This window comes from Rhinichthys klamathensis, unplaced genomic scaffold (assembly GCF_029890125.1).
Source record: "Rhinichthys klamathensis goyatoka isolate OS25496 unplaced genomic scaffold, OSU_Roscu_1.1 h1tg000139l_1, whole genome shotgun sequence".
NCBI classification, from domain to species: domain Eukaryota; kingdom Metazoa; phylum Chordata; class Actinopteri; order Cypriniformes; family Leuciscidae; genus Rhinichthys; species Rhinichthys klamathensis.
Genome location: NW_026606674.1, coordinates 597,086 through 616,778, shown reverse-complemented (window position 1 = coordinate 616,778; position 19,693 = coordinate 597,086). Strand labels below are relative to the sequence as shown.

At 40.5% G+C, this 19,693-nt stretch overlaps 1 protein-coding gene across 4 annotated transcripts in view; it reads left to right on the top strand.

The window, feature by feature from the left end:
- Positions 1-590: 590 nt before the first annotated feature.
- The window catches only part of lmo3 (LIM domain only 3), a 43,996-nt gene continuing 24,893 nt past the window's right edge, over positions 591-19,693 (top strand). The window contains exons 1-3 of one of the 4 annotated variants that reach the window (XM_056257493.1): positions 4,090-4,536; positions 8,295-8,518; positions 8,971-9,184. In XM_056257493.1, coding sequence (XP_056113468.1) covers positions 8,491-8,518; positions 8,971-9,184 — 242 coding nt within the window. In that variant the 5' untranslated portion in view covers positions 4,090-4,536; positions 8,295-8,490. Of the gene's footprint in view, positions 1,075-4,089; positions 4,537-5,107; positions 5,602-8,294; positions 8,519-8,970; positions 9,185-19,693 lie in introns of those variants that run through there. The other 3 variants (XM_056257492.1, XM_056257494.1, XM_056257491.1) reach the window with 3 other exon arrangements.

Genomic DNA, 19,693 nt, shown 5'->3' with positions numbered 1-19,693 from the left:
AAAGTGCTCTGTGCTTTAGCACAGCGGATAATTAAGCGGGTGGAGGGAGTGGCTCTGATTGGCATTATAAACGCTGCACCATCTCTGCTCACCGTTCACACCACCTGCCTCTCTCCCTTCTACACTCAAATTCACCATCAGTGGAATTATTAAAGATAAAAAGGCATTGTGCAAAAAAAGAGATCCTCCCCTGACAGATATTATCATTACAACCTTTTATCAAAAAGTGCAAACTTGTTTTTTATCCATCCGTCTCCCCCCTCCATATGTCTCAGGCTTCATCCTTCACTCTTTCCCTGGGTATTTGAGCAGGGAGAGAAAAGGAGAACCAGAGAGAGAGAGAGAGAGAGAGATAGAGAGAGCAAAAAACGAGAGGGGAAAAAAGCTAGACTGAGCTCTGTCAATTGGAGTGAGCGCACTACTAAGTCTGGATTCACTACAAAGGTTAGCAGATCTGACTGTCAATACTGTCAGAGGAATGGAGTCTTAGGGAAGGGAGGGAGCAAAGGAGGTGGAGACACGAAGGTTAGGTGGTGGGGGAGGCAGGAAGGTTTGCTTTGAGAGAAAGAGATACTTTGATATTTCGGAATGTTAGAAGGGTGAATGTGGAGAACTGGAGGTTGGGGATCTAATTACCGGGCCATAATTGGGGGCTAGGGAATAGGTTGCCGTCCTCTCAACTCGCTGCAGATCAATTATGTTAAGAGAACATCTGTAAGTAGAACTTAATGAGGTCCATTAGAGCAACATGCGCTGCCTTCCCTAACGGTGCTTGTCAGCTTCTTGGATGAGCTGGAGTGTGCTGCTAACTAGGGACCTGGTGAAGGTGCTTAAATAGGCGAGGAGACGTGCGGGCCGGCTCAGGTCTGTTTTGCTTTGCTGCCAGGGAGGGAACGAGACCACGAGCGAAGAAACAGCCGTCGTGGGGAGAAGGAGGGGAGTCTTTTTAGAGCGGGAGCGAGGAGGAGTTGCACTGAGGCGGGCTGCACGTTTTTAACCCGCTCGCCTGGAACTTGACAAGGGAACCGGCTATATTTGAACTACCATCTCGTCTTAATCTGCAACTTTTCCTCGGTACAGTATCTTTCAATCAGATTTTCTCCTCTTCAAACATAGTCTGATCTGCAGCCTCATTAAGCAGCTTGGAAGCTCTTTATTCGTGCAGTGTTTTAATTTGACCCTAGACCGGAACTGATTGGTGATGATTTTTTGTTCTAATTAAGGTTGTTAGGATAAAGGATCTCGGGATAATTTCCAACTACTTTGTTTTCTCTCCTCAATAAGGAAGCGAAGAGTTAGAGTCGTTTGCGTCTATTACATTGTGAGTGGCTGTGCGAAAGCATTAGATTCTCTGTAAGTTACTAGCAGCGGTTTAAAACTGGGATTAAGTTGAAGCTTCCGTGAAATGAATGGTCGCTGGAGATGCTCAAAGGAGGCTTAAACCAGGGTAAGAGTACCAGGAAATATATTTTTTTTACTCCAATCCTCCCCGAGAAAGATTTTCCTCCCTTATGAAGCCCTGTAATTAAACTCTCGCTTTCATTTCTACCACAAAAACGAACCTGCATTCCTCGTGCTCGGATGAAGTGGGGTGGTCGTCTGATCGGATATCCCTCTCTTTGCTGACGTTATATTGCAAGTCTGTGTGTGAAAGAGAGAGAGAAAGAGGGAATAGTGAGTGAGAGAGCTAGAGAGTGAGGTGAAATAATAAGCTGCTCTTCATTTTAACGACGTCCGTTCGCCAAGACTGCGCGCGCTTCCCTCCACGCGGGCTGGACTGTTCCGCGCGAGCGTCACGTAACGTGACGGAAGGCTGTGTTCACCTCGCGCGGCAGTCTGATGATGGCACTCTCTAGCTCATCACCCCCAATAATTCAGATATCTTCGGTGAATAATTGACGTGATAATGCGTGAGATGAAGTGGTGGCGGGAGGGTAGAGTAAGAAGGGGTTACAGCGTCCCCTTCTCTCTTTCTCTCTCTCTCTCTCTCTCTCTCTCTCTCTCTCTCTCTCTCTCTCTCTCTCTCTCTCTCTCTCTCTCTCTCTCTCTCTCTTACACACACACACACACACTCACTCGCTCCCTTTTACTCAGCTTAAACCGTCTCCCCCGCAAATTGCATGATTACCAAGATAGCCCGCTTTGAAATAATTCAATCCATGACAAAACCTAATTACTGGCAGGTAATACCCTGTCAGCTTTAATGCATCTCATCACTCATAATGGAAGCGAGGAGCATTTTATGACCCATCTCATTACTGCTGTATTTTAGGCAGAGAGTGATTGGCATGGGGCCACAATCTTACCACTACTCACTCTCTTACCATCAGTTCTCTGTCTCCACATTCTCAGTTTAGTCACTTCCAAACTGGGCTGACGATAAATTACTTATTTTGGGCCATGACAGAAAATAAACTCTACAGTGAGTGTGTGATTATGTTTCCTTTTCTCTCACTGCGTGTGTATGTGTGTGGGGAGGGAGGGTAGGTGGCACTGAAGGCCTGTGATTCATCCTACCTCGGTAACATGGGCATCAAGCAGTGCTAATTAGAGTGAACAGGTGTAACCAATGGGCGAGGAATAGCTTTAGAAACACAGGCTGAAAAAGCAACTGTGAAAAACAGTTCTCCCTCTCTCTCTCTCTCTCTCACCTACACATACACAGTTAAAAATTTTATCATAGGTATTCATGGACTTTGATCTTGCAAGTGCACAGTGATCACACAGCATGAAAGTTCAATAAGGGAAAATTTTCATTGTTTGGCCTGGGGTAATACAGCTTGATTTAGGCCTATAAGTGGAAGCAGACAAACCAGTGTAACACTTTCAGACAAGAGATCACTCACAAAGTGCAAGATATCGTAGGCTTATTCAGAAGTCATCAGATTATTATTATTTTTTAACTAAAAAGGGTATTTTTAAATGTGTGATTAGTGATTAAAGATAAAACTGTAGGAAAGCTGATATGCTTTCCCCCCCTAAAATAATTTGCCTTTGAAGTTAGATCAGTGATTTCTAAAGGGTTACCTGGAAAGATTTTGGCTTAAGTACAGAAAACAAAATAATGTGCATAATGAGTACAAGTTTTATAAGGCACTACTTGGTGAGTCTGTTTACCAACAGTATTAGTGATTATGATGCTAAATGATATCCAACATGAACCAGAATAACACATTTCTGGTTTGGTGCAAGTAAAAGTGTTACTGGTGGGACTTTAAGGATAAATAGGAGAAAAAAGGGCACTGCTTTAGATTACGTCAATTGTTTTTCAAAATCAATCAAGACAGCTCTGATTAATATGGTCTGAACCAACATAGCCTATAAACAATTATTAAATGAATCACTTAAATAGTGAATGAATTGGGTGTGTTGATTTCATAGAAGACCAAAATATTCCTGGATTTGAGAACTACACACATTGGTGTGCAAGTCCAATGGCATACTGTATACATTTTTCTTACACTCTTAAAATGAAATGTTCCTCAGTGGTTTACTGCAGCTCCTTGTGATCAGCAAAGTACATGTTTGTCATTATCAAGAACCATTTTTGTTTTTAAAGGATTCTTGATTTATTCACATGATTTTGTTTTATTAAAAAGTTTTTGAAATTAAATTATAGGTTCTTCATGTCAGCAGCATACTGGCTTCTGGTTCCTTTAAAGCATCAGATGGTTTCCTAAAGAATCAGAATAAAAAGTTCTTTGTGAAACTTGGTTCTTACGTAAAAGTGTATTTATTAGAGTGTATTTGCCTGCATTTATTAGGCTATAGTAAAACAGTTGCGCGTGCACAAAACGCTGTTGTTAAAATGACAGACAATGTATCAATGTATCAATGTATCTGTTTTACGAATTATCTGTTTTACGAATCCGGTTCTGCAATAAAACACTAGCACTGCGAATTTGTTGCCGAGCTTCTAAAAGAGAGAGAGAGAGAGAGAGAGAGAGAGAGAGAGAGAGAGAGAGAGAGAGAGAGAGAGAGAGAGAGAGAGAGAGAGAGAGAGAGAGAGAGAGAGAGAGAGAGAGAGAGAGAGAGAGAGAGAGAGAGAGAGAGAGAGAGAGAGAGAGAGAGAGAGAGAGTCTAAACGTGTAGAACAGAGCTCATAGCATGTTTGCGCGCGCGTCTCAGAGAGGTGAGCATTAAGTTTGTGTTAGCGAGCGCGCGCTCCGTTACTCCGGCTGTCGGTAATAACCGAATGACCTTTTCCTCCTCGTGTAATGTCTCACTGGTGAGGGATTGGGTTTGAAGATAATAAAGCTAGGCTTCACTATTGCTCGTTCCTCACTCACTGGGCAAGTTGTTGTGAGCCTTCTCAGAATACTCAATACATGACGGCTCGCGCGAGAACACCTGTAGCTTTTGGTGCGAACAAGTAGACTACTCGTAGATGATCCATGTGGACCTCATTATTTTTAACCTGAAGATCACTCTTATCCGCGGTGCAATGTCAGATTCGTGAACTTTTGCTCCGAGGAATATTGAGTTGGAGTCGGTGCTCTATCCTAAGTTAACCTTCTGCATAACTTGGTCAAGAAGGTGAGTGTGTTGTGCATTAATTGTATTTTCCGAACGGACTTGTTCTCATTCTTTTGCTCCTTAATACACTGCGAAACTAATTGCCTAATCAGCCGAGGTTGCTTTAAGTGGTCTTTGGTGTTTAATACAAAATGCAGTGTGTGCCTCACGTAGATGCATCGCATCATTTGCGCATGTGATTCAAATTATTTCAGATAAACTGATCCAGCAAAACGCGTAACATACATCCAAGCTATCTGCAATTTATCAAATATAAATGACAAACAATAGATAGACATTAACTCAATAAGACAGCACTGGATATATAGCATAATATATATGTAAAGGATGTGCATGAGCATAAGCATTTTAATGTACGTACTTAATTTGCATTAAAGTTTGTAATTTAAAAATAACGATTAAGTCGGGGGATTCAGTGCTCTTTTTAAAGCTTGAAAGAATTTGCAAAAGGTGTTGGTAATGTAGTCGAGGTTGAATTCGTGTTTACATTCTAAAAAATATGGCATGCTTCTGAACAAATGTAGTTCGTAAATGCTGGACAAAATATGATTTCGTTTTAGTATAGGCTAGGCGAGTTCCTGTTTGTTGTCCCTTGTTTACATCCAACTTCGTGCCTTTTACTGTACGCGCACTGAAATAGGCGAATAGCGAGAGGCACTATAGGATTATAAGATTACGGCGCGCGCGAAGGGGTAAAGCATATGCCTTTGTCATCCGCTGTCATTTGTTCGCCGCCACTTGCCTCGCCACGGCTGCTGGTCGATCTAATTTCATAGTCGAGCACTGTTGTGACAAACGGAGTCTTAACAGCGTGTGGCGCTGAGCGATAGCGGCTCGCTCTTTCTTTTTTTCCTCCCTCCCGTGTTTTGTTGATTGGTGTTTTCGACGTTTTCACTCTTTTCTGGCGAAGCGAGGTGGATTGTTACTTGTAACAAAAGCGAAGCACCCTCGCGCGCATACAGCTGCTCACTTCACGCGCATCTTTGGCTCGCGCCTCGTCTTGTTGCATGGTGTTTCTGGGAGCCGAAGCGGGTCAACCAATGCAGAAAAGGGAGAAAAGTTTCGGTAAGAGCTCTGTTTTGCATCATATCAACGTGAGTGTGATGTGTTTAAATGTGTGGCTGAGTAGTTGGGATGTTTCTATGCGTATAGCGCAGTTTTGTCTAACCCCATACAGCTGCATTTTACTGAAGCCAAGCATTTTCCTCATTTTTTTCCCGTGTGTGAATTTTCGCTTTTCGGTTTGCTTAAACAATTGTAAATAACGCTATGGTGTGCCGTTGCGTATCATTGTGTCTAACACGTTAACGGTTTCATTTCGTCATTTTGCAAGCTGCAAATCTTATTGGCCTTTTCCGTGCACTACGCTGCCATGGCAACAGTAATTAAACTGATAAGAGGGTGAAATGTCAGCATCTCCGGCTCGCGCAGCTGTGATGTGAAATCAAATTGGTACTTTGCTCTCGGTGTTTGCCAAGTCTAGCCTGAAATTTCCCCTTCAGTCTGCGAACAGTGAAGCGCACAAAGAGCATCGTATCACTATGCGAACGGGACATAATGAAAGATCTGAGTGAGCGAGCAGAGACAAAAAAGGACACTCATGTCCCACACCTATAGGGATGAGCATTTACCGATTTTTGTTGCGAAGTCCATTGCGCGTAACGATTCCGAATCATTAACGGTTCCAATGATTCTTTGTGTAGCCTACTCTTGAGGAAGAAATATTTCGCAAGAAACTGCGATTCGTTTTGCATTTACTGCCCTTAGCAATCTATTGCCAAACCACGAGTTTCAGATTTCATCAGAACCAATATACAAATAAGAAAATACATTTATTTCAGTTCTTTCAGAAGATGGGTTTACACAGGCTATACTTTTCATAGACTTCTCAGAGGCGGCATGTGGTGACATTTCATTAAGTATTGATTTATTTGTTATGAAATAGCCATAACCCCTGGGTATAATAACTCATAATGCGTATTTTTATGTACATCTCATGACATTCAGTCAGTAAAAACACTATTTTAAGTCTCACGAGCCTTAACACCACAGCTTGGTTCATTTCGAGTCGAACATGACGAAAGTAATAATTGCGGTTTAATCAAGCGTCAGGATAAATTCAGTAACAGCTCGTACTGATTCAAAAGTGTGTTTGAATCGCTAAAAGAACCGGCTCATAAGAGTAATTTAGGACTCGGACTACACTGGTTGCGCTGCATGTTTTTGATTCACTAAAAAGAACCGATTCATACGAGTCATTCGTTCCGGGTTTGGGCTATGTTGGTCGCGCTGTAGCCTACGTTTTTGTGTCACTAAAAATAACCGACTCATAATAGACATTCGACAAGGAATCGAACGATACTGGTCACGATGTATGATTCCAATTCACTAAAAAGAACCGCTTCATAAGAGTCATACGTTCAGGAATCGGTTACGTTGGAGATTCATAGAACATTTAGTGCACGATCAAAGTAGTTCTGGACACTGTTCTGCATCAGTGGAAAAATCATTTGGTTACTGTATTTTTTAAAATGGCTACCTAGGCCCAATTCCAGTGTGTTAGATTAATCTTTTGTTCACTGTTTGATATAGGAAAATCAATGAGGCCCCCAACATTAGAGAACATGAAATTGGACATCCAGGCTTTTGAATGGAAGGGCTAGTTAATTTGTCCCATAATCGATTAATTTGGGACCAACCATGATTGTGGACAGAGGGGAGTCGAAACTCTAACTTCTTTGGTTTGGTAATGAGAGGCGGTGACTTTGTTGTGTTAACCAGGCGAGCTGGGACGGTGCGGATGAGTGGGACAGAACAAGGATGCATAGCAGAGGAAATCAGCCGTGTGCTCCTCTTACAATCCAATCCAGCCAATTAAAAGCTCAACAGCCTAAACACAATGGGACAAACAGTGTGGCGGTGCTACCTGTCTGATGTGCCTCCTTGCAGTTTTCCCCTCATCAAGCCCTCTCCTTTGAATAAACTCAAAATAAAGCGACATAAAAACACCAGCGAGGTCGAAGAAATCATCATTATCCCTTGCCTTATTTTCATTGAATGTTCCTACATCTTAACGAGCATGGTCCTACAGCAGAAAGAAGTTGTTCACAGTCTAAGCCTATGGTACTGCATCAGATATTTGCTCTAGGCTATAATTATGACCCTAGAGGGATCGGCTACCTGCTGTTCCTTTCCCTGCATTGTAATGCTCAGTTGAATTGAAACAATTTCACACCTGTCCTCAGTCTTACTAATTGGTGCACTGTCTTGTTTATTTTCTGTGAGGGCCAACTGCCACGCTTTTGGCAAATCATTTTTGAAAGTAATTATCGTCAAGGCCACATGTTTAAAAAAAAAAAAGAGAGCGGCAAACTCTCTGTCTGTTAGGTAGGGCAGAGTCTTAATGGTCTCCAAATGTGTTGACATGCATCCAAAAATAAATTTCAACATTTACTCACCCTCGTGTCGTTCCAAACCCATATGACTTTCTTTCTTCTGCAGAACGCAAAAGATGATGTTAGGGATTGAAAGCCTTGATTCACGTTCATTGCGTATGTTTTATCCATACCATGAAGCTGTCAAACAAATTTGTAATGACATGTTGGGGAGTAAATGATGTCAGAAATGTAATTTTTGGGAAATCTACCAAATATACTCAATGTTACACCAAATGTTTCACAAACTTTTCTTGTCAAGAGAGATTCATGAATTCCAAACAAGGCTTTTTAATCTCATATTCCTCTATGAATGTATTTCAGCGAGATTGCCCGGACAACGCATCGCGGCGAAGAGCACATTATAACTATCCCGAGGGAGGTCCTCAATTCAGACAGAGACACTCAATTTACCACAGCTGAGAAATCTCGCGGTGACCCTCTCACTCAAAGTTCGCAATTTCTCACTGCTCGCGCTCTCACCCCCCTCCAAGAGCAGCATATACATTAGGTGGAATCTATGGCTCTGACAGCTTCTCCTGCACAAGGTGAGAAATGGGGACTGTCTCCATGGCAGGACAACGGTTCAGAATCAGACGTACTTGTAAAAATGTAGGACAGAAACTTTTTGGGCCAGGACAAAAAGAGGGGCCGGAGTGGTGGCGTGGGGGGAGTGGGGTACAGCTTACTTTCCTCTGTATGGAAGGAGAATACTAATTACAGGCCTTCAGCATGAGCCCACATTGTTCCCTCTCTACCCAACAAAGCCCTTTCACGCCCTGTAAAGGGCTACACAATGCCTGCTCTGGGGGCAAGCTTTGGCCCCTCCCCTAAAGAGGGGGAAGAGGAGGATGTTAGCTACATTGGCTTCTTGTTATCGTTGACTAAAAAGTGTGTGTTCATCTCTTGACTGAAATGCAGAGCACATGATTTTACCTGCAAAAGTAACCAGGAACCATGTTCTCACCTTTGTGTCGCCCCTTGTTGTCTTTCTCCGCAGGTATACAAATGCTCTCCGTCCAGCCGGACACCAAGCCAAAGGGCTGTGCCGGCTGCAACCGGAAAATCAAGGACCGCTACCTGCTGAAGGCCCTGGACAAGTACTGGCACGAAGACTGCCTCAAGTGCGCCTGCTGCGACTGCCGTCTCGGAGAGGTGGGCTCCACGCTGTACACCAAAGCCAACCTCATCCTCTGTCGGAGGGACTACCTACGGTAAGAGGAAAAACTCATTATTTGTAAAATAACACGCACTCTAGACACTACACACACAAAATGTCACTGAAAACAGCTGAATCTGTACCACATTCAAAAGAGACCTCTCTGAGGGCCTTATGTCAAATTCAAAACAAAGCAAGTGTCACAAAAAGCCATATTGCTGTTAACACTGGCTTTAATGGCCGCCCTTAACGCCCAGAGTTCTCCCATGCTGTTAGATATCCTTTGCTCTTCATAATAGAAAAGGAGCTCAAAGGGGATCTTTATGAGCCTATAAACTGCTCCCATTTCTGTGAGTTTCCAATGGATTCACTTGTTGAATTCAATCAACACACTGAGGCTTGATAGAAGGACATTGTTTAGCAAAAGACCACCCTGGTTCTTGTTCAATCAGCTTACCTTTGTCCACTGATGGAAGGTTTCCCTTAGAAACCCAACCTCTCAATTCCATACTTTACTCTATGTATGTCCCCAACATTAGTTTAAAAGCAACAAGTCTTCTAGTATACATTTTTGGCTAACAGACAAACATAGACTCTAACATATTTAGTGTCTGGTCATTCTCTCCTAATGGGTAAAATGGAAAGAGTGCATAAGCTACTTTCTTGTAGGGGTGTAAGATCTGTAGGAAAAATATGATATGCAGTTAACTTTTGAAGCAATCAAATCATTTTAAATTATTTTCAAGTAGATTTAAAGCCAGAAAATAATGACACATTCTATGTGCAAAGAAAGCATCACGTGACCATAAAAAAAGCAATATTCTACAAAAAGCATCCTCCAGAATTTGTGACAATCAAATTGAAATCTAATAATCTGAGAGCTTGTTTTTCATGGACTTTACATGACTGAAGAGGTTTGTGGTATTTGACCTTTGATTGGCCACACACAACTTACAATTTTTTTTTTAATTACTATAATTATTTTAAATGTATCATTAAATAAATATTATTAAATAAAATATTAATACATAAAATGGAATATAAAAATAATACATAAATATTATATATTGTTTTCAAATTATATATATATTTTTTCATCTTACATTGGCATTGCTACTACTTGTTTACATTACATATATGATGTCACAAGTGTGTACACAACCTAAGACAATGGGCAGGATACTCTCTGCATCTTCGTGAACTTTAGGAATGAATGCATTCAAATCATTTAGCTACCACAGCATTATTACGCTGTTCATTTTGCAACATTTAAAAAAATTATATAATTATATCATGCAGCTGTAATCTAGGTCTACAAAGCAGCATTTTGTTCTCTCTTAGTGTCTCTACCTAATAGTTACACACACTCATGTTAGTAAACTCGCGTATACGTGTGTGCTACAGTATGTATAAAAAAATGATGTAAATGCTCAACGGGACGCTCCAGGGAGTCACAGCTTTGTGAGCGTGCTAGAAGCTACAGTAGGCAGGAGGCGCTTTGAAATGGCACAGTTCATTTAATTTTGGCATGGGCGATGAGAGAGTCTCCATTAGGCGCGGTACACAAGCAGGCTTTGGGGAAACGCGACTGTAAAGCATCGCCAGAGGGCCAGAGGCAGGCTGAGATTACCATCTTGCAGTAAGCCTCATTGACTATGCCCTCCTAAACTGCATCTTCATTCACGACGACGCTCACAAGTTTGTGCCTCAAACAACAACGGCGACGAGATAGATGGTTCCATATGTGTCATTAGGAGACGTGTAGATCATTCTTCGTGGTGAGGTGACGGTTTGAAATAGATGCACCTAATAAGGTTCTTGTGCATGTGTATGTTCTGTAATATCTCTCTTAATAATTTGACAACACACCTCACCGATAGCGAGGTAGGAGAGAGGCCAACTGCGCCCATGTGATTCGTTTATCTTCAAAGTTCAAGGTGACTGAATTGATTCGATTCTGGCCATCACATGAGTGGTCTTCCAGCGCCTCCAGCTCGCTGTCTCCTCGCCAGCAGCAAATTAGGGGCGAGTGTGGCACGGTCCCAGTTCCTCAAATCACATCTGCAACACAACAAAAGAAAAGCAGCCTTCATTGACGAGCCAATCAATCGGCAGTTCTACAGAGCGCTCCAACGTACTCCCCTCGATTGGATCGTTTCCTTATTTATTTTCCTAAGTTAGTGCCGACGAGATAAGAGATAGACTTAATCCCTTTCTCTTTGTTCTGTCTTCTATTTCGCTCGTTCTTATTCCAAGTAAATTATGCTTGGATTTATTATACAAGATTCCCCACCCCCACGTCTGCACAGAATCAATCCAGTCCTGTTTAGCAGTGTGGCATGTTATTAAGGCTGACATAACCAGGGTTAATAGAATTCTTCAGGGGTCTACAACCATGAGCGATGTGATCCCACCAGCTGAGAAATAATAATCCCTATCGCAACACACACAAAAACAAATTAAATAAGAAAAAAAGAAAAGATTTATGCCTTCCCGGACCTGTCTCCCTTAGTACGTATTACCAAATATGATGTGGGGTTTTTTGTAGTCGAAGGGAGAGGCAGAAATCGTTTTGGTCTGGGGATAGAATATCATTTGATTCATATTCAAAGCATCAAGAAGGTAATTATTGATGGAAAGCATTATCGGGTCCGACTTTATGCTCGTGTTGCTCTCAAAATATGAGTAAATGGTATTGGCCTGTCATATCAACAACAAATTATTCTTTTGATACCGTGCGGACATCTCCATTGATGATAAAAGTAATAACCGGCGTGCCAGTGTTAATGCCGATGCGGTTACATTTTTATAGCGGGGAGCGATAAAGTTAAAAGGCACAGACAAAAAAGCGACGGACACATTTAAGTTGAGAAACGGGCAGAAATGAACCCTGTCAGAAAGTAGTTACTGACAGGAAAGCCCATGATGCAAGCAGGGAGAGGGAAGCTGTTAGGCATCAGTTAATGGAAAACTGTAAATTTCAGGCATCCATTTTAAAGACAGCGCTGGGTGACCACTTATTTATTTATCTATCTATTCATTCATTTTTTTAAAATCCAACTTCAATTTTCCTCTACAGTGGTTTTACTAAGATTGTAAATGCAAGCAAACTCACAGAGCAGTCAACATGACTGGATTTATTACCGTTATGGAAAGCTGGCTATCGGTGAAAGATAACCAACATGTAAAGCATGGTTTGGTTGTAATAACTTGTATTTTTTTCCCCTCTCGCCCCTCATTCAGGAACCACTCTGTGGTCCGCATCTACCTTGTGCTGTGTAAACTTTTGGAAATGAACCATAAAAATGTATCTTTCACTTTTTCATACAGTATTTGCATCTGAAGTCACGCGTAGATTGTATGCATTTATGTATGTGCCATATGTTTATCTTTAGGTCAACAAAATGAGAGCAATCTTTAAAGTCAGGAACTTATGCTGAACAGAATGATTCATTTTGGTTGCACACTTACAGATAAAGATATAATTACTTTGTTGTTTGATCATGAAATGATGATTTCAGGATGTACATTTTAAAACGACAGGACGGTGCCAAGATAAAGTAGTTGTATTAAAAACTGCAGGTGGCTTACATATTTTATAAAAGAAAAAATAGTGTACCTTGGATGCAGTCGTTGCTCTCCGCATCCATGCAAAGTGATGTTCGGCTACTATCGCCCTTGAAAACATAAGAAGCATCATACTTGGGTTTGTGCCATTGAGCAGTCCAAAGAGTCACCACCTAAGGAGACAGAGACAAATTATTTGAAAAATCGCAGTATGTGGACCTCAACACAAACTGTGTCCAATCAGCTATTTTAGTTTAATCTATGTTTTGGGTGCTGTGCAGGTGTGCAATGCTCATTTCTTTCTTCGGCTAACCTGCTAACACTCTCCTTGTAATTTTGAAAAGGTCACAAATGCATAACTTCTTGGTTCAGAAGTTCTCTAGTTCTCCTGTGCTCTAGTTTACGCCCTCAGCTGATAAGAGCAGTAACTCTCAAATATAAACGCATTTATTGTTAGCTGACATGACACTAAAGTAACAGTCGTTGCTATGTTGTCTGTCAAAGGTTAGCCTGGTCTCTCCGGCGGGACTAGCGCAGTGCAGCCCGGTGTAGTTTGTCTTGTGTTTTCTTCAGTTGTTTTGAAGCTAGCTGAAAGATTGAGGCCATCTCTCGTTCTAATGACCAGTGCAGATGTTCACAAACAGAGCAGTGCTCTCGGTCTCTGAAGGGCTTTAAGCAGGACTTCGGTTATAGCAAACATAGAGTGCTAAAACAGAGCATTTCTAGCATTTTACTTTGTGTTTTACTGCCAGAATCGATATTGAGGTGTAACTAACGTGACAATGGTTTCGCTGTTGTCAAAATATTCCAGGAACTTTTACATCAGTAGCCATGTACAGTACCATTATCAAATTGTATACATTGCTGGTTTTTGTCATACACACTCTCACACTAGAGAGAGACAAGCAGGCTGACCTCTATCTCATACGAACTTTGATATGAATTGCAATTGTTCATTTGGTTAAAAACAAATTCTGACTGGAGTTCGGATTAATTTTAGTTAAGTTTGGGTGGTAAGTGTAAGTGAAACAAAAAAGTTGCAGAAGCATTTTGAAATTTGTAAAGAAATATCTAGTTCAAATCTGCTGTTTGAGTCACTGTTTTTGACTCGTACTGTATTAGTGTTTAGGGGCATTTGTTGTCAATTTACTTATTTAAGTTTAATACCTAACCCTAAAAGACATTTTTTGTGACCAATAAATAGTACTCTGAAAAATAAATGATCGGAGAGTTTAAATGGCTTCAATGGAATTACTTACTTTTTTTGTTTTTAATTATCTTTAATTTACCAACTTTAAATGTAGAGTATGCTTGGAAAGCTACATTTAAAAATTAGGATAAACTGATAAACTCTGACATATTTGAGGTAATGTTAATGTTTATGTACCTACATAGTGAGACACTTTAAAGGGATAGTTCACTTTGGAATAAATTTTTGGTATGTTTTAGCTTATGGTGCGTTCCATAGACAGTAAAAGAAATGGACAGAGCCATCTCATTGGAACTCAGTTGAGACAGTTGAAGCCCACTTTTAGCGATTTTTGAGCACTTCCGTTCCTGACGCACAGACTCAGACCGACTCAAACTAAGCTTGATGACGTGAGCAACCTGTCTGACAGACGTTAATCTTCTAGTAGCTATGCGTGAAAACTGCCAACGTTAATCTGGCAGAGACGGGGAACTTGAGCAAAGAGTTATTTGGCGTGAGTGAGCAGGAGTAAGTATTCCGTTGCTTTTATGGACTCATTATCTATGGGCTTCTCCCTTGACGGGACGTCCCCCCGATTGCCTGCGAGCTTCTCCTCCTGTCTGTACGGTCATTTCTGTACAGCGCGACAGAGAGTCGAGTGGTTATGACGCAATCGTTAGCCTATTTTTACTAAATCTGTTTCTACGGGGCCATAATGTAACATAGAAGGTAATGGAGCCCTTTATACATTGTCGTGTTTCTTTAGAAATAAATAATGGACAAATGGAGTCTTTAAACGCCTCAGATGTAAAGTTATTCGCTGTCAAAGTGACGCCAAAATGAATGGGAGTCAATGGAAATGCTAACGCAAGTGAAGTTCTGCTACAACATGGCGGCACCCGGCCGGCTTCAACTTCCGGTCGATGGATTACCCCCTTGGTGCGTTCAAGTTATCTCGTATAGATCGTATTTACGAGTTGAACGCACTTGAACGCCACCACAATGTCGTAAATACCAGTGGGGAGTTCGGGATTTTCTCTAAGCCCCGATCTTTCCGAGTTGTGGGCGTGTCACTGAGAAACATGGCGGAATACCACAATACTTAAATATTATGCAGTGATATCGTCAAGGTTTTCTTATTTACAGCGCAGTTAAGCGAATTGCCTGCACAGAATATGATGGCATTATAATATAACAGTGCAACATGTAACGATAAAGTTGGCAGTGGCTTCATAAATTAATTAAAAACATAAAAAAAACAAAGTACATCCGATGCACATTTCTTTGTTCTTCATTTTCTAGAACAAGAGTTTAAGAACCTTACTGTGTTTTTGTGTAATTAATTAAGAGAAAGTACTCCGCCATCTTCCTCCGACGAAAGTGACTTGAACGCACTGTCGTCGTAAACACGACTTCCCACCTCGTACGTACGAACTTCCCCAGGAGGACTTGAACGCATCATTACCTCAAGGGCATCCAAGATGTAGGTGTCTTTGTTTCCGCAGTAGTTTCAATTTTGATATTTTTAGGTCAAACCGTTCTTGTCTGTCAGTCATATAATGCAGGTCTATGGTAACTTCCTCAAAGAGCATGCACAGAGAAGTCCAAATTAAACATGATTTAATGACTCGTAAATGTAAGTACACATTGATGGCCTAAGACACGAAACGAGCAGTTTGTGTGAGAAAACGAACAGTATTTATCGTTTTTACCTCTTGTAAACACAGCCACGTCCAAGTGATCTGATGGCGCGTGTACGTCACTCATACACTTGTTTTATTATTTTTATTTTTTAATTGTTTTCTTTTACGACGGTTTAAACATCCTGGATAAGCGCATATAAGTACCATTTTAATTAGCCGTCTTACCTACAATCTCTGTTCTGTGTAAACAATGAGTGACGTACACGCGCGAGAGATCACTTCCGGCGCTTTCCGGCGCTTGCCGGAAAAGACCGAAGCGCCGGCGCCATCAGATCACTTGGACGTGGCTGTGTTTACAAGAGGTAAAAACGATATAAATACTGTTCATTTTCTCACACAAACCGCTCGTTTCGTGTCTTAGGCCATCAATATGTACTTACATTTACGAGTCATTAAATCATGTTTAATTTGGACTTCTCTGTGCATGCTCTTTGAGGAAGTTACCATAGACCTGCATTATATGACTGACAGACAAGAACGGTTTGACCTAAAAATATCAAAATTGAAACTACTGCGGAAAAAAAGACACCTACATCTTGGATGCCCTAGAGGTAAGCTAAAACATACAAAAAATTTATTTCAAAGTGAACTATCCCTTTAAAGTATATTTTTCAGGTTAATATAGTAAATATTGTTTTGATATAACAGTTACAATCCGTGCCCAGACCATTTCTAGTCTACAGCAAAACGACTGCCATAAAACTGAGGTGAAATATGCTCTTTGAATAAAGACTATTAAGATAAAATCCTTTAATGACACATAAAACAAAACAGTTGACAGAAGAACAATTTACCATTTATGTTGAGATGTTTCACTTCAGTGCGATTACAATGCTACACAACACTTCAAACGCATGTTGTTTGGTTTTAAAACATTAAGATTCTTTATGAGCATCCTGTGTTACTTTTGTTGGCAGCGCCATCTTAGCTGACAAATTTCTAGGCCCTGGGGGACGTGTTTGCAAGGTCTGCTTTTGAAAACACTCTGCACCCTGCATAAAGCTGTTTTCTGTGGGTGCACCTGTGCTGTAATTGTTTTTTCCCTTTCCTGTCTTTTAAACAATGGCTTTTTCTTAAAGCTAATGAAAGACTAGTATTAAAGTATTGAATGAAAGAAAAGAAAGTATTATTGTCATTAATAATTACAGCCTTGTGATGTAAAACATAATGTATTACTTTTGTTTTAAAGTCTTGTGATTTTTGCATGCTTTCTTTCCATCTTTGTTTGTACAACACAGTCTAATTAGCCAACAAAACAATTGTCTAAATCTCTAGTATGTGAAGGTGATGCATAAAATGTCCATGAACTTTTTTTTTTTTTTTTATCAGCATTAAAATTTTAATTAATGTCTAAGGGAAAATGTATGATTTAGGTTCTGTGACTGGTCACAACATCCATAAAAATTAAAAACAATTAGCAAAGTGTTGGTTAAAAAAGTTTTAGACATCAACTTTCCGAAAGTATTTAATGTCCAAACCATAGCTCACTGGAGAGTTTGATTTATCCAACCTTCATTTTGGCCTTATGAACTCTGATGACTTTAAGGAGGTAAATCCTCAAAGAGAGGGGCTCCAATAGGAGTGGGCTTTAGTGTTGCGGGATCACAAGCACTTGAGGTGTGGATTCAGCGGGTGTGCCGTCTCTCACAGCCCCGGATAGCGCTCAGTCTCAACGGCACTCGTTACAACAGAGCACTCAGCGTGTACAAAAGGGCTTCTTCCCAGTGAAGGTTTTAATGGTGTTGCGGCTCTGGATACTTTACCTCCTTATTCCCCCCGTCTCATTAGACAGCCCGTCACCGTCTTCTGTTTCTTTCTGCTTTGATACTGCAAATGAAACCTTGTGATGACCAGTTTTCAAGCAAGCCAGGTTTTCATTTGAACTCAAGGGTACATTTATTCACCTAAAAATTAATCATTTGCGTGTTTTTTTAAACTCGTATGACATTCCTTCATCTGTGGAACATGAGGAGAAATTATGACGAACACACAAGTCGCCTTCTTACATCCAATTACAATGAACAGAAACTTAAGGTTTAATGCTTTTGCATTTTTCTAGAAGATTGAACGCTCCGGATTGTTTTTTTGGCGCACTATTTCTTTATTATTTTGCTCTTGAATTTGGGACACTTTCAAACTAAGCCGCACTGATGAGATAAATGCAAATTCAAATATAAAATGTAGTTTTCAAACACCTATGTAGGCACCCGAGAGTTCGTGAAAAGTATTATAACAAAGTACAAGCTATATACACAAGCTAATATAACATAGCACAAGCTATAAATCTACTACAACAGCTACAATAATGACCCCAAAAAAAGTTTAAAGGTAAGAATTTACCGTGTTTTTACGCGCTTGCCCACTGTTTGTTTATTTGTTTCCCCGTAGCGTCCTGTATGATTCGTGCCCCTGGAGGCTGCACAGCGAGCCTCTAAACAGCAACGGCCGCTCCACCGCCACAAGGTGAACTATTCCCCGCTGTGCATTATTATTAATAACTGTCAGCCAGAGGGGGTCACCCACGACAACTCCTTGAAAAGAACCTAGGGCAAGGCAACTAGGCCGCAGCTGGGCGCCTTGTAAAACAATGCCCCATCCCCCCCTCCCTGCTTTCCCAGAGGATGAGTGCTTAAGGCAGGAATAATGCATGGGAGCGATTGGGGAGTAGGGCACGGCCATGTTTCCAGCCGTGAAAAATTAAGATGTCACCACCTGGCACTGTTAAGCATACCTTTTGCCAGAGCACGAACCTATCTATTAGAACAGGACAAGGCAAAGACAGTGTTTGAATGTCTCACTCCCCACTTCCACCTCACATTTCCCCCTGTCGTCCCATCCAATTCTGTGGCCTAAACTTTAAAAATAAATAAATAAATAAATAAAATGAAGAATAGGAAAATCCATGATTTACTTTTTATAATATAAAGTAGTTTTAAAAATTATAATAATTTATAAAATATATTTTTTATATTTATTATAGTTATAAAATAACATAAAAATATATAGCATTTACTTAAACAAATAATTTATTAATTTAAATTTATTGTGCCTATACAACGTTAATAATATAATATACATTTATAAAAATTGTATTTATTATAGATTTGTTGCATTGAAAACAAATAATTCAAATGTATTACCATTTACTCAACTGTGCCTATATAATACAATTTAATAATATAACTATTACTATAATATAATATCATTTAATATAATGTTATAAATGATTAAATATTTGTAAAAAATGATTTGAAAGAATATAATATATGTTTTTAGTATTTGTGAGCAATCCTTTTAAACAAATTTTGTAAATCGTCGTATTACTGTATTCTTTTGCTACACTGAGGCACAATACATTGCAGCTCAAGGCATGTATAAAATTAACTTGGCTCTGAACAATTTTTTGTCTTTGCAAAGAATCTCTCTTTTAAAAATAGCGGCTTTTGTTGTTCTCTGCATAGTTCCATTCCTGTGGTCAGAGCAATTCCAAATAAGTGTTCCTCCAATCTCCCTACACCACCTCTAATCCAACAAGTTTCCATTAAAATGAATGTTATAACTGAAACAGGGTGCCGGAGATGTGTGTGGGAGGGTAGTGACAGCAATTTATTTGTGCTCACCTCCTCTCCCGTGCACTCTCACTTTGAATGCATTACAAATCCTGCTTTAATTTTCTCCACTGTACCACATAGACATCCAGCTACATCACTCCAATCTCTCCAAATGAAATTGGTTTTGGAGGGGTCAGAGTTCAGTGCACTGGTCTGTGTTATGATTTCCATCTAATCTGGGAGAGGACTATAAAGACCTAATCCGCCCTACCTTTTCCAGGCGCTGCTGCACTCTTGAGCCAGCATATGGGAACCTTGTAATAAACCGAGAGAGGAAGGAGGGAAAAGAGGGATGACTGTTTTTCAAGTCCTATTTGTTTTGTGGATTTATGGCATGCAAAATGTTGGATGGCTTCAACTGTGCCACGAGTAGACAGACTCCATGAGGCCAAGGCTAGATTAACTGTCAACTTTGACCCTGCGAGCTGATAGTAAAGGGCCACCCAGGGGCTTCAGATGGGTTTGATTTGATCCAGAGCAAGAATAGGAACCCC